This window comes from Ascaphus truei, chromosome 7 (assembly GCF_040206685.1).
Source record: "Ascaphus truei isolate aAscTru1 chromosome 7, aAscTru1.hap1, whole genome shotgun sequence".
NCBI classification, from domain to species: Eukaryota; Metazoa; Chordata; class Amphibia; order Anura; family Ascaphidae; genus Ascaphus; species Ascaphus truei.
This window is the reverse complement of record NC_134489.1, coordinates 1940199-1955469: the sequence shown is the minus strand read 5'-3', so window position 1 is coordinate 1955469 and position 15271 is coordinate 1940199. Positions and strand designations below refer to the sequence as shown.

General features: G+C 42.6%; 1 protein-coding gene across 3 annotated transcripts in view; it reads right to left on the bottom strand.

Annotated features, from left to right (window-relative positions):
* The window catches only part of TBRG1 (transforming growth factor beta regulator 1), a 176525-nt gene that overhangs the window by 95133 nt on the left and 66121 nt on the right, over nucleotides 1–15271 (bottom strand). For 2 of the 3 annotated variants that reach the window (XM_075606833.1, XM_075606832.1), the window contains exon 3: nucleotides 2680–2750. In XM_075606833.1, the coding sequence (XP_075462948.1) occupies nucleotides 2680–2750 (71 nt within the window). Of the gene's footprint in view, nucleotides 1–2679; nucleotides 2751–3134; nucleotides 3178–15271 lie in introns of those variants that run through there. The other variant, XM_075606834.1, reaches the window with a different exon arrangement.

Sequence of the window (15271 nt, the reverse complement as noted above, 5' to 3'; positions counted from 1 at the left end):
CTGAGTGCGTGTGCGTGTGACTGAATGCGTGTGTATGTGACTGAGTGCGTGAGTGTGACTGAGTGCGTGTGTGTGTGACTGAGTGCGTGTGTGTGTGACTGAGTGCGTGTGACTGAATGCGTGTGTGTGACTGAGTGTGTGTGTGCGTGTGTGTGTGACTGAGTGCGTGTGTGTGTGACTGAGTGCGTGTGTATGTGACTGAGTGCGTGAGTGTGACTGAGTGCGTGACTGACTGACTGACTGACTGAGAGAGAGACTGACTGAGAGAGAGAGAGACTGACTGAGTGAGAGACAGAGAGACTGACTGAGTGAGAGAGAGAGAGAGACTGCGAGAAGGAGAGAGGTGCTATACAGTACTGACCCGCGTGCGCGCCTCTCACCTCCTTGCTTGCTCCCATTCATTTTATTTGAATAAAGCTTACTGTATTTATTTTGGTTACAAATGCATTATTTACATCAGTTATGCACATATATGATGTTTGCAGTACAGTACATGCATTGTAAAGTGGAAAAAAGGTAGTGCTTCACTTTAAGTACATTTTCACTTTACATACATGCTCCGGTCCCACTGCGTATGTTAAAGCGGGGTATGTCTGTATAAAGAATTCTTACATGTACTATAACCTAATATGTTTTTATTTTAGGTGTAATACATCTCCTCCCATTGTCCTGAAAGTACATTTACAGGATACCAGCTAACGTTTAACAATATATTTCTCCAATAACGTATAAATAAATCTCCTGTTGGAGAAAGCTTATCAATTTCTGTATTTAACCTGTTTATTTAAATTCTCTTAATTAAAAATCTTATCTCCAAAGAAAATTGCTATACTTTGCGTGTGCTCTTAAAGGACCAAGAATGGAACCAATAAGGGGCGGGGGAGGTAAAGAGAGGGGAAGGAGAGGGGAGGGAAAGGGAGGGGAGGGGGAAGAGGGATGGGAAAGGAAAGAAAGGAGAGGTGGACAAGAGACAATAAGGTTCAGACATATCACACTCAATTGAAAGTAATAATTGTACTCTCTCTAATTCTAGTTAAAAAAATAGCTAAGATTCCACTCAATATTTAGACCGCAGGGAGAACGGGTCCTTAACATGAAGATCCAATAAGACTCCCTGCGGTCCAATAGATTGCGTTTATCGCCTCCTCGTTCTCTTAATGACACTTTTTCAATGCCTCTCACTGTCAAATTTCATGCACCCCCATGTTTACATTCCGTAAAATGTTTGGACACGGGGTGCGAACAGTCCTGTTTTTTTAATCAGCCTTAGGTGTTCCATCACTCTCGTCTTGAGGGCCCTGGTCGTTCGACCCACATAATTCAACCCACATCCACATGTTAGTAGATACACAACAAAGTGTGTATCACAATTAATGTAGGATTTGTTGGAAATGTTTTTGTTTAACTCATGCCCGAAAAACGGGAGGATGGCACCATCAAATGACAGATCTTGCATCCCCCGCACCGAAAATATCCCTTTGTAATAAATGTCGGATTGGAAACTAAAGGGGTGGTAACAATACTGGGGGAAACAGATGTAGCTATAGTATTGGTGCGTCTGTAGACAAAGCGAGGCCCCATTTTCACAAACCCTTCCAGACTATGATCCATGCATAACAAATTCCAATGTGTCCGCATAATTTGTTGAACTTGATAGCTATGTCTATTAAATTGTGTAATAAACATTGGATTAGCGTCCATGTCCAAAGATGTGGCTACCTGCTGCTGTGTATTCTTGTAAATTGTGGAAGACATTCTGAATTGATTTTTTCCCGTATGTTTTTTATTTTTATAGTCAGATGATTGAAACAAAGATAGTCTATCCATTGAGGATACTTCCTCAAAAGCTCTCTGTAACATCTCGAGTTTGTACCCCCTCTGCAAGAAACCTTGGGTCAACTTCTCAGATCTAAGAATGAAGTTGTCCCAAGTGGAACAGTTCCTCCTCAGTCAGAGGAATTGACCCTTTGGGATACCCTTAATAACTGACCAGGGATGACAGCTGTCAGCCTTCAACATCGTATTTCTGGAGTTCTGTTTTCTAAAGACATCTGTTTGGATATCCTTATTAATGTCTATATAGAGTAAAGGGTCCAGGTAGTGTAGATGGTGAAAATTATGTGTTAATTTTAAAATTAGCTTAATTAGGGTGGATTTATTCTTAAGGTATAGCTTGCTTTTAAAGAAGCTGTGGCTAAAAGTTTAAATATCTAGCTTTACCAAGTTTCTATAGCATCTAAGCACAGGAGTGCACCAAATGACAGAAGATATCTCTATACGAAGAAATTAGTTCAGAAAGCATGATAAAAGGGTAACCTACACTTCACATTTGAAGGGGAAAAAGTTACCATCTTCCATGTAAATAAAAATGATATGTTGAACAATTATGCTGAAAATCCATATGCAATCCCTCAACGTCTTTTATAAAAGATGACATTTAAAGAAGCCTATGCAGAATAATAATGTAATGAATGAAATAATATTTTTTTGTATTGGCAGCACACACTTAATATGTATTTGTATTAAAGTGTGAGGAATTGAATATCAGGGTATACAGTTAAGTCAAAACCTGGGTCAAACATATTTTCGGGCTTTTGTTGTAGATGGTAAAGAAGATGCAGAGCAGCATTCCCCCTATGTTTGGCATTTTCTAACAAGGTGAAACAAAATCTGACTTACCTTCTTTCTTCTTTAGTTTTGATGAACTTATCTTCAATGCATGCAATTTCATCAGAGAGTGCTGCATTTTCCTTTAAAATAAATATCAAATATTGTTAAAACAGATACATACATACATATATAAAACAACAAAAAGAAAAAATGGCGCCAACCTAAACCACTAAATGAATATAATGATGAAAAAACCCTATACTATACAAGGTGGAGAAACATAGTACAAACAATACACAAACATATAAAAATAACAGGTAAGTCCAGAAAAAATATATAATAAAAAATATACAAATCCTAAAAAATGCTCCAATTGCTATCCAAAAGAGTCTCTGCAGCCCGATTGAAGGGAACACCACTTCCTTGAAGATATCTATAAAAACACAGAAAAAACAGGCGCACTCATAGCGTAAAAGGTCTAACAATATATTTATGGAGTCAAGGATTTAAAAATGCACACTCACAAACATAGCTTAATAAAAAGCATTTTTGAGTAAAACTCAGCCAGCCAGACGCAGGAACCCGGTAGCAGATGACTTTGGTATAGTGTCCGGTGTAGGTACACTGCAGCAGCCTACCCCCCCCCCCCCCCCGCCTTCCCCTACCTTTCCCTTGCACTTCCTCCCCTCCCCCCCCCCACTCCCGCATCACTCTGTTGTCTTTTGTACTTTGGCCTCTCTGAATCTCTGTATCATTATCTCTGTATATGTATTATCTAGTAGAGACCCATTTATTTAAATCACTAGGATCAATGTTATCTCTCTACTAACATCTGTTTATTATATTATTATATGATTTTGCCGATGATGCAATATTATGTTGTATGATGTTATATTATATTTTGTTGTAGTATTTAAATGTATTTTAATTTAATAAAAAATGCACAAATGCGCACCAGGGATTAGTGGAAGGTAATTTATTAAAAATACACAAAAACTGAAGGGATCCAACCCCACCTCAGAACAGCTGTGCAGCTAAGTACTACCAAGGAGAACACCTAATGGTGACTAAACCCTAAGCTGCACAATATACAAATACAGTAAAATTTATATAAAAAACATGAAAGAAAAAAACAAACATGAAAACAACCTATCAACAGATTTGTATACAAACCGCCATAGGGTTGGGCACTGGCAAGGGGAAACGGACACTCACACTGAGACAGTCAGCAGACTCGCGGTGTCTGCACAGGATGTATTTTTAATAAATTACCTTCGACTAATCCCTGGTGCGCATTTGTGCATTTTTTATTATCTTGTATTTCAGGGTGCCTTCCCCCCTTTCTAAGGGGGGTTCACCTAGATTTGAGAGTTTCTGGGGAGACGCTTTATGTACATGCTGCAAAGGGATCATCCACACCATCACACAGCACGAGCGCTGAATATCCTGTTTTTTCTACCTTCTGTATTTTAATTTAATTTGTTTAATTGTATGTTATCACATGTATCTGTTTATTTGGTCACTTTCTTTAGTATTGTTGGTCCACTTTGCCCATATGTGTTCTGGAACATATAGGGATTAATATTATCCTTACATTGACCGTGTGTTCCTGATTAGCAATTAGTAGTCTTCTTTGCCCTGATTGGTTCATCTTACTATAAAACTATGTCCCCTATCTATACTTTTATCTCCTGATGAAGTCTCTTTGAGACGAAACGTGTAGAGAGTGTTGTGTGGAGGTTTACTGCCCAGTTTTATTATATTTCCACTCGCTGGCTTGCTACAGCAATTTATTGCGTTTTTGGAAGTATTACTCTCGGCTGTCCACTCGTTGCATATACATGGGAACTTTTTCCGGTCAAATCCACTGACGTCACTGAGTTCTCGCGGTATCTGGAGCTGAGTACTCACTTTGTGACGCAGGATTGAGAGGAAGGCGGCGTCCCTCGTGTTCCCCGGGCTCCGGAGGTGTCCATAGAGGCTGCTGCAGTGTACCTACACTGGACACTATACCAAATTTGTCTTTTTATTTGTCACTTTTACCAATGTTGTTGAATAATCACATACACTGCAGTCTGTACAGGATCCTCCCAACATCAATTACACAACTCACTGATTGCTATTGCCTGTGTACAATTAAGTGTTGACCAATCAGGATAAGAATCCATGTATATATTTGACACCAGTGTAAGAGACCATTACTCTTTGATAAAGTTCCACACGGGAACGAAACGCGTCAGAGTGATCTCTGTGATGCGCAGCATTCTAGTTTAATAAAGCTGATTTTAACTATTCACGTTTGCGGTTGAGTTCCTGCTGCAGTGACCACCTACACACTAAAAAAAAAACTATACCAAAGTCGTCTGCTACCGGGTTCCTGCGTCTGGCTGGCTGAGTTTTACTCAAAAATGCTTTTTATTAAGCTATGTTTGTGAGTGTGCATTTTTAAATCCTTGACTCCATAAATATATTGTTATACCTTTTACGCTATGAGTGCGCCTGTTTTTTCTGTGTTTTTATACATATATATACACATACATACATATACACACTTCTTTTTTTTTTAAACTAAACCATTCAAACCGATTCAATTATGCTGCCAATTTCATGTCAGTTGTCATTGTTTGCAAACTCGCATAGATGAGAGCAAATACAGGTTCTTAGATAATAAGTAGTTTATTACCTTACAGCATAGAATAAGATCATAAATGAAAGTCAATCATACTCTGCAAGGGGAGGTACCAAGCAGGCTTTATATACATTTAACAATTTCATTGTCTAACATAGGTTGCTAGTCAGAATATAATACTCCCTTTTCTAAACCCATCATCGTAAGGGCAGTAAAATAAGTAAAAGCTGTGTTAAAACATCTAAGAACAACAAGGTATGTTAGGATACATTTTATCTATAATGACGTATAACTAAAGAATTGGTTATTATCACTATATGACTGGGCATTGAGCCATAAGCCCTGGCTTTGAGTGTCTGCTGGTAACGAAACGCAACTTGCAACTTGCACATTCTCTCTCACAGAAATTAATTCAGGAACACAGCATGAGACATAAGACAGAGACATGATAAAATGCCTTCTGAATACTGCTAATGATTAATCTGCAGAACCCCCCCAGTCCATTTCAGCAATATGTCATCCATCTCAACAGTATTATTTCAACACCGTTATTAGAGTAAGCACCATGCTGTTGTATTTTCTTTATCGCAGTTATAAAATGTGAACCACATGTGAACATTTGCTTTCCATAGTGATAATACACAATCTCAAATGTATTCTAACCTCTATCTCATGGACATCATAAGTACCCCATTATCTTCATGAGTGGGACTAAAGATGTCAAACCTACTTTCAGGGTGTCAATATATAAGGGTGACAATATATCCTCTCCTCAAGGCCTTTCTTGTTAACTTTTCAAAATCTATAAACAAAATGGAGGTGAGGATTCAAGAAGGTCCTCCCTCCACAAGAAGCCCTCATAAATTGCACTCATGAAAAATATGTTTTTAATAGGGGGATAACATTTGATCCAGGATCCAAGTAATCCTATGCAGCCATTCTAATGAGTGGTAAAACGAAAATAATAAAGTTTTACTGGTTATCTACAAAGAAACACAGGGTATGGGATATAAGGGAGGGCTTTCTAAGGGATCGGGAATTCTGGGGATATCAAGGACAAACGAGACCACGGGGATCGAAAAAGACCAGACAGAAAAAACAACACAAATAATTAACCTCTCTAATAAAGTTCATAATATCCATCACATTGATAAAGTACTCCTGTACGAAATGCGTAGGTGCGTTCATTCAGTCCCCTTTTCCCTATATGTTTAGCTAGCAATAAATTACTTCTTTTTTTGATTATTTTGGAGTGGCCTGGTCTTTTTCCCTGGAGATTTACTGCAGGATGTCTGGAGCTGTGCTCTAATTATGCCTACCTTTTTCCTGTATCTACAACAGATGGATTGCACGCTGAGGATGATGAGAGTGCCCCTTGGACAGTACAGGTAAAGTGCTGCAGTGCCTTATTCAAATCCTGTCTTTCTTGGACATTGTTCCCCTTCATTATTATAACTGATTGGGTGGTTATATTGTGTACATCACCGTGGATGTCTAAGCCGACTCCACTAGTCACATTCCCCTTCAGTTTTGTTATATTCATTTAGGGGGCACTCCATTGCAACTGGACTACCAATTGTGGATTTATGATGTCATTATTATATACATGTGGAACCTGTTTCAATTATTAAGCACCACATATACCATTTTTTCTCTTTTTTTGCTCAGATACAAAGAAAGATTGTAGTGGTAGGGTGAGAGAGACACTAGGGGGAAGGTGAGAGAGACACTGGGTGGAGTGAGAGACACAATGGCTAAACGGAGGGATGAAGGTCAGGCAGAGATGGCAGAATTGAGGGGCTTGGGATGATGAGTTTTTGGGGACTGAGGGTTCTTCTTTGGGTCAGGGGGGTTTATTGATCAGCAGGGGAGATTCATCAGTACCCCCCTTGAGTATGGTTATGGGGATCCCTGATCCCTGGGCAACATTTAAAACGGGAATAAATAAATAATACATAAAACTGGTAGGTAGGAGTTGATGACACTGGGGAAAGCAAATGGGAGAAGGAAAAAAGGGAGGGAAAAAATAGGGGGGCGGGAGAGGGAAGGGATGTAGCAAAGAGGTGGATGAATGCCCCCTCAAATGGACAGCCTTTGTGCACCAGAAAAAAACATATTACCAGATGCCAGCAAACAATAAAATACACAGTGATCCAATACTAGTAGACTGCCTGCGCACGCACGCCTGCAGCCCAAGCGATTTGTGAACTTGGCTGCAAGAGATTGTAGACGCGTGGCGGACGCGTCACAAAGCTGGTTTGCCCTCATTGGCTGAACCAGCTCACGTGCGCTGACGTCATGTGATTTTGACTACATTGGGCAGAGGGGGCCTGAGAAATGTCATGGATGAAAAGGGCGGCTCGGCATAAAAAGTTTGCTCACCCCTGGATTACACGACGTGGATATCTGGTTGTATAGCGCTGGTTACTTTGCTTATTTTGTTCATTAGCAATACTATCTTGCGCATTAATGCATGCTCATGATCAAAGTGTACTATGTGTGAAATATACAATGAGCTCTCTATAGCACCAGAAAAGAAGGTCTAACTGACATACTAATAGGGTACTGCTATGATGTACTGTTGCGGCCGGGCTGAGTCTAATGCGGCTGCTCCCGCAGTTTAAAAATAGCGTGGGCGGCGCGCGGCAGTCCTCGGCCGTAAACCGGCCGGTTTTCCCGCGCCTCGGGCGCTTTCAATAGTAAGCGCCATTAGCGCTTATCTATTGAAGTGGCCGCCGCGCGGGAAACTCCGTTTTTAAACGGAGAACAGACCCGCGGCTAGCCCGCTATGCACCCGGCGAACATTAGATTCAGCCCGGCCGCATGAGTATCAAAATTACCAGTGATTGTATGAAGTCTGTTTTGCACCTATATGTTCAAGACATACATACTGCACCTATATCAAGCAAGAGGTTAATTACCATGTTATGATTTGCGCGTCTCTTTCTGCAAAGTACTTTATCTCAGATTTGTACATTGCGTCATGCAGCAACAGTGCAAGTAAGATACTTGCCTTATGATATAGGTTTGCATATACATCATTAGGAGAATATGTGATGTAGGCAATTGTTACAAGGCTTCACTTCTAGCAACAATTTGGTTACTCTTATCTGGTAAAGACTGTCCCATGTTCAAGCAATTTAAAGGGACACTGACATTGATACACCTTGTCTTTGATACTCTTTGCTATCCACTGTATTGCATATCACGATTTAATATGGTTGGAATTTGTCTATCCAGGGAATATAAATCCCTTAAATACCTTTACTGGTTAGGTATTATCTGCCATCCCTTGCTCCATGTACTGTGATTAGCTGTGGCGGGAGTTTCTCTACTCAGGGAGTATTAACCCTATGTGGGGTCAAAGGAAACTTCCCCACTTATATGAGTACTCCCCATTTTATAGATGCTCCACTGCCAATATTTTAACACTCCCATGTATATATATACTATACTCTGTGTTTCTTTGTAGATAACCAATAAAACTTTATTATTTTAGTTTTACTACTCATTAGAATGGCTACATAGGATTACTTAGATCCTGGATCAAATGTCATCCCCCTATTAAAAACATATTTTCCATGAGTGCTAGGTATAAGAGGGGTTTATTCATTAAACCTTGATAAGTGGCTTATAGAACTACAAATGCCCTTATAGTGTGATATTGACTGTATTGCTATTCACAAAACTTCAATAACAGTGCAATATTGCACGGAAACTGCTTTTTATAGTACTTTAACACACTGGCAAAAAAAAAAAAAAAAGCCGTACGATAAGACAAAAAAATGCTCGAAATCGCATTTTGTGCCAGAAACTGCTAATCACTAAGCAGTGATAAGTTCTTCCAAAACTTGCAATATTTTGACGCCAGCTAAAGGTTGGCACGAAAGATATTGCAAGATGGATAAAAGCAGTTTCTTTTCGTTTTACTGCACAGGATTGATTCTGGAGGCCGGTGGGAACCCGTGGGGATCCCCGCATCTCAGGTGGGCCCCGCAAGTCCTGTGCAATAAAAACAACACTGCAGCCAGTTTCATTACATTAGCGGCTAGCCGCTAAGGTAATGAAAGGGTTAAATAGCAGGTACTGAATAGTTGTTGGTACAGGGAGTGGGTGAAGCTTGTAGTTGCCCCAGGGTCAGTGTTTAGGCCTTGCGAGAGGGTGTCAGTAGAAGTTAACCCCTTTATTAACTTAAGGTAGTGAAGGGGTTAACCCCTCACGCTACCCTATCACAAGGCCTAAACACCCACCTGGGGGTAACTACCACCTTCACCCACCCGTTGTACCAAACAACAAGGAATGGGTAAAAGCGCTATTAACCAAAGATGGCTAATAGCGCTTTTCAGGAATACAAAGAGGAAGGCAACGTAAGGCACAAACGGATTTTGAATATCGAATTTATTGAAGCCAGAAAGCACGACGTTTCAACCATATGGTCTTTCTCAAGTGAATCAAGTGACATAATAACAAAGTCTTACATGATCCCTTATATATACCCCTCCTTCCCACAATGCCCTGTGTTCATTTTCCATGATGGAATGCAGGTGTGCTGATTCAAAACACTCCATATAATACCCTGCGTCACCAAGCGTCCTGCCTTGATCATAGTATCCACAGGGGTTGGGGGTCATGCGTCCTGGTGATCCAATCCTGTTGCTTGATCCTCTGGGTGCTGTATGAGTTACATCTGACTACTCCGTGTCATCTGACAGTTTCGCTCCTGTGGCACTGTAGACGGACGTTCACAGAGGTACACAATTGGAGACTTTATAAGGTGAAATTATAATAGGCTTTATTGTGCCTTTTCCTTTCCATCAGGAAACCATCCAAACACATGGGGGGGGAACAAAGCTTCTATTCTTGGGAGTAGTTCTAGTGAAATCCTATGCAATTAATTCACATCTCCCTTAGTAAAGCATGTCTCGCAGCCCCAAAACTTAAAGCATGAAATAAGCAGATATAAGCAGTCTCTTAATAATGAAAGTCTTATCTGTTCCTTGGAGGGAAAATCTTCTCTGGTTCAGCTCCCTTCCCTCAGGGTGTGTCAGCATTCAGGTTCAGAAGTTTTCCCTGTGTCTTGTAATCAGCTATGCTGGGCAGAGCTCAAGACCAGTCAGCTCCAGAGATGTGTGTTCTCTTGGTCAGTCTCTCCTGGGAGACTCAAGAACACTGCTCTGTCTCTCCAAAGGTCAGCTCTCATTCAGAGCTAAGGAGTTACTTCCTGTCTCAACAGAAAGGCTTTTGTAAGCAATCTAAATCAGGCAGGTGGTGTTTATTAATTGACTACCAGCAATTAACCACCACACTGCTAGATTAAAGGCACATTACTTGAACAGGGATTACTCCCCTGTTACAGGCACCATCACGTGACACCGTGTCATCTCAGGTTCCATATCCGGGCCGTCGGATTCTCCGCCTGTGTCCACCCAGGTCCTCTGTGACGTCAGTGGCTCCTCCTGCCTTAGCGAGGCATCCTTTGCTTACATCCGACTTCTCCGTGTCATCCGACAGTCCCATTCCTCTGGCGTCAACACGTGGCGCCGCGTCACATCGGGTTCCACATCCGAGCCGTCGGTCCCTCTGTCTGTATCCATACAGAACCTCTGTGACGTCAGTGGCTCCTCCTGCCTCGGTGAGGCATCCTTTGTTTACATCCGTCTGTCACGGGAGGGCAGGCCAAATACACATTTATATGTAAGGGATCAGTCACAAGGCAAAACAGGCAGTAAAATAAATTGCGGTTTATTCGGACAAGACCTCGGAAACACACAGAAATACAAGAAACAGACAATATACACACTTACGGGGGTCTGGGGAAGCGATCTACCCTTTCTTAGTTGCAAGGCGCCTGTTCAGCAAAGGCTTACCTTGATAGGACCTTGGTTCTGGGCTCCTGGACCGAAATCCAGCCTGCTGGCTAGGCCTCCCCATGCTTCCATTTGTGAATAGCTCTTTCACAGAAGCAAATGGAGAGAGGCCTGCCAGCAGCTGCTTGTCTTCAAAACTCCAACAGGAAAAAGAGAGAGCGAGCTGCTTTTACTGCACGCTCTTATATAGGCTGAATTCCTATCTAAATCATTGAGGGGTGTAATAGCCAATTAAAGCAGGGATTGAAATTACGCATTCACTGATAGGAGGGATAAATTCAAAACTTGCCAATAGAAACCTTGCTTATCAGTTCTGACATCCAGGGCCGTTTTTTCCCTGGCTCCGCTGTGTCTACCAACAGACATCCTAATCTGAACATCCTGCTCACCAAATGGTTTTCCCCCCTCTCTGAACTATGGAATCTATGCAAACTAGCCAGCATATTAACCATATGCCTGTGCTTTCTGCATAGAACCTTATACAGTAGTAAACATTAAAACACAATATAAAGTACACTTCCTTACTTTGGGGAACCTTATACTTATAAGGGACATAAATTGAGGAGATTTGGGCTTTGAATCCCTATTTGAACTGGGGCATGGAAATGCTAATCCACATGTAATTCACATGCTAATTCAGACTGCCTTTTGTCCCCAACCTGGGTTTAAATCACAGGACAAACACAATGCATTGCAGTTTTAAAACACAGAGAAACAATATTTAGACACGAGCTTGCATTGCCCCATCTGCACCTATCATGTGGGGTTCTAAAACCTTCTCTTCTCTAAGACACCAGCTAAGAATACCTTGCTGGCAGGCAAGACAGGTTAAAATATTCCCCCCCTTTCCCCTCATGTTCCAGACGTCCCTGCCCTGCAGCTATTTCTCATAAGAGGCGACCCATACAAGGCAATCCACTTACAAGCTGACACAGGCAGTTGCAGGCCCATGAGGCAAAGGGAATACACAGATAACGCATTAACTAGCCCACTGGACTTACACAGTTAACCCCACATGCACAGTTCCTAGTTTATAACCCTATGGGGGACAGTATAAAAGGAGAACAAAAATTACAGGCAACACAGTAAGGTACAATATTAGACCCAAGAGCTGACACTCTCAGCCCATACCATATGGTTTCAGGGGCAGCCAGCCGGGCTCCACCTTTATTAAGGAAGGCCGGCTACGCCTACCGCCACACCGTCGTCATAGTATTTCCACTTCATATTGTCCACAGATTTCGTATTCAAGCACATAAAGGAAACAGAAAAGAGAGGGGGGGGGGGTGCCGAATCAGCACATAGGACGATAAACATCCTAATAGTAAACATTAAAATTGGAGTGTGTGTATCTGTGAAATGGTTAAAATAATTGGAAGGCTTTTTCTTCCATAGAGCATGAGAACATTTAAATGAGTTTCTAGTGAGCATTCAGATAGTAACCAACCATTTGTATCGAAAGATTGCAGTTAGTGGCAGCAAAGTAAAAAGGCAGAGAAATGAAGTTATTATTACCTCTCTTCTAAGAAACAGCTAAGTTATACAAAATCTTTTAACCCATTGGGGTATACTGTTTCCAAAGTATAAATCCAATAGGACATTCTTTAGAGTAATGAGCATCTTTGTTAATTCCAGGTTTGGACGTACCCAAGTGCTCAATGTCCATTAGTTTTAGCGATGGCAACATACGGTTAAATTCAATAAGTTTTATCAAAGCTGTCTCCTCAGCACCATGGCGTATTTTGCTTTTGTGCTCCATAAACCTCGTTTTGAGCATCCAGTTCGTCTTTCCTATATAGCAAAGTCCACAGGGGCATTTTATCATGTAAATTATATATGTGGTGGTACAAATTATACGTTCTTTAATTTTAAAAGCTTTACCAATTCTGTGGTGGTGAAATTGATCCTGTGTGTTGAGATTATTGCATACACTGCAGTTGTAACATTTATAGCAACCTGCCTTAGGAGTACTATGGAAATGCGGGGTGGAATAATGATTTTTATTATCAGCCCTAATCAGAATATCTTGGAGATTTTCACCACTTTTATGGGCAAATCTGGCAACCCGCTGATGTCCTTGCCGAGCTTAGTAAAGTCACTGAAGGAGTTGGGTAAAATATCAGGATACAAGATAAACAAAGATAAGTCGGAGGCCCTGAACATGTCCCTCCCGGTCTCTGAGCTGAAATGCCTACAACAAAATTTTAAATTCCGGTCGCGGTTTACACCTTAAACACCTTAGCTTGGGGTAAATATTTCAAGAAATTATGAATCTCTCTATCGGTGTAATTATCCCCCACTCTTCGATAAAATAAGGAAAGATTTACTGGAGTGTAGCAGACAAGAGCTCATGGTTTGGTAGAATGACATCAATAAAAATTAACATACAAAGATTCAAGACCGACTGTTTCTTTGAGGGTCTCTCAGCGAGTCAGCGGCCATCTCTTGACCGGCGATTCGGCAAACCAGGGAAAGATGTCCCGGATGTGTAGCTATATTTGTCTTCTCCCTTCTTTCCACTTTCCTCCCTGTCTCCCTCTATACTTTTTCCAATATATTACAGGGACTGTTTAATATACGGTTTGGAGTCTGCTGCCTTCTTCTTGGGTGCCGGTTTGCTACAGCTGATCGACAGACAAAACCAGTGAACAAGCGGATTAAGAGCCCCGGCGAGGGGTGAGGGGGCCTTGACCCAAAGACTTAGAAAGGCTGTTTTTTCTTGTTTATAGACACAAAGGACAATAAGCCTCATCGAGAAACCAAGCGCAAATTACTGTTCGAAAACTTTAATGTTAAAAGACATTGAACACTTAAAAGATAAAACGTCAATCCAGGTCTTTATATTCCTAGCTGGGAAGCCTATCCCTATAGGTACATGTTAACATGAAAAGTTTTATACGTTTATTTGTTCCACGGGTGTTAGGAATTTACGTGTTTTGTAGGTTCCTTGATATTCTAATCAAGCTGTGGTGAGGGCGCAATGAGGGGAGGGAGAGACGATAGAGGCGGGGTGCATCCTATCCACTCCTTCTGTACCAAGAGGGTCCTCCACGTGGGACCACTGTTCCTGCACACTTCGTGTGATATGCTTTGCTTACCCAAACTTATGTGAGTATAATGGTTGCGGATTACTATTATTGAACCATTGATTTCCAATTATTGTGCTGCACTATTTTGCCATCTTCTCTTCTCTTACATATATGGTATCCCGCTCCCTCACTACATCCACCCACTGCTATCCAAGAAAAATGAAGACTTTTCTTTTTGTGAAGGTTGAATGGGCGGGAGGGGGGGTGAAAGTAAGGGAGGGAGGGGGGGGGTGAAAGTGAGGGAGGGAGGGGGGGTGAAAGGGTGGGAGGGAGGGGGGGATGAAAGTGAGGGAGGGAGGGGTGAAAGTGAGGGAGGGAGGGGGGGGTGAAAGGGTGGGAGGGAGGGGGGGTGAAAGGGAGGGCGGGGGGGTGAAAGGGAGGGAGGGGGGGTGAAAGGGAGGGAGGGGTGAAATGGAGGTAGGGGTGGGAGGGAGGGGGTGAAATGGAGGGAGGGGTGGGAGGGAGGGGCTGAAATGGATGGAGGGGTGGGAGGGAGGGGGTGAAAGGGATGGAGGGGTGGGAGGGAGGGGGTGAAAGTGAGGGAGGGAGGGGGTGAAAGTGAGGGAGGGGGTGAAAGTGAGGCACAAATTGTTGGCAGGAGTAAAATGTCCCTCTCCACACACACACACACGACGGGAGTGAGAGGTGGTGGATAGTGGAACTGACGCAGATCCGAGGAGGCTGCTTGGCCCCCCCAGCGGCCATGTCCCGGCCCACGCGGCCACCGGAGGGAAGTGAGCGCCGGGGAGGGAAGTGAGCGCCGGGGAGGGAAGTGAGCGCCGGGGAGGGAAGTGAGCGCCGGCGGCTGGGGCAGGAGGACCGCGTCACACTTCCCCTCCGTCCAGGAGCCGGTTGGGAGCGAGGGGGAGGAGCCTGAAGTTGGCGGCTTCGGCAGGAGGGCCGCGCTTCCCCTCCGTCCGGGAGCCGGAGCACGTGAGGGTGATGGGGGGGAAGAGGACAGAGTGAGTGTGTGTGTGTGTGTGTGTGTGTGTGTGTGTGTGTGTGTGTGTGTGTGTGTGTGTGTGTGTGTGTGTGTGTGTGTGTGTGTGTGAATGTAGGCCGAGGGGGAATAGAGT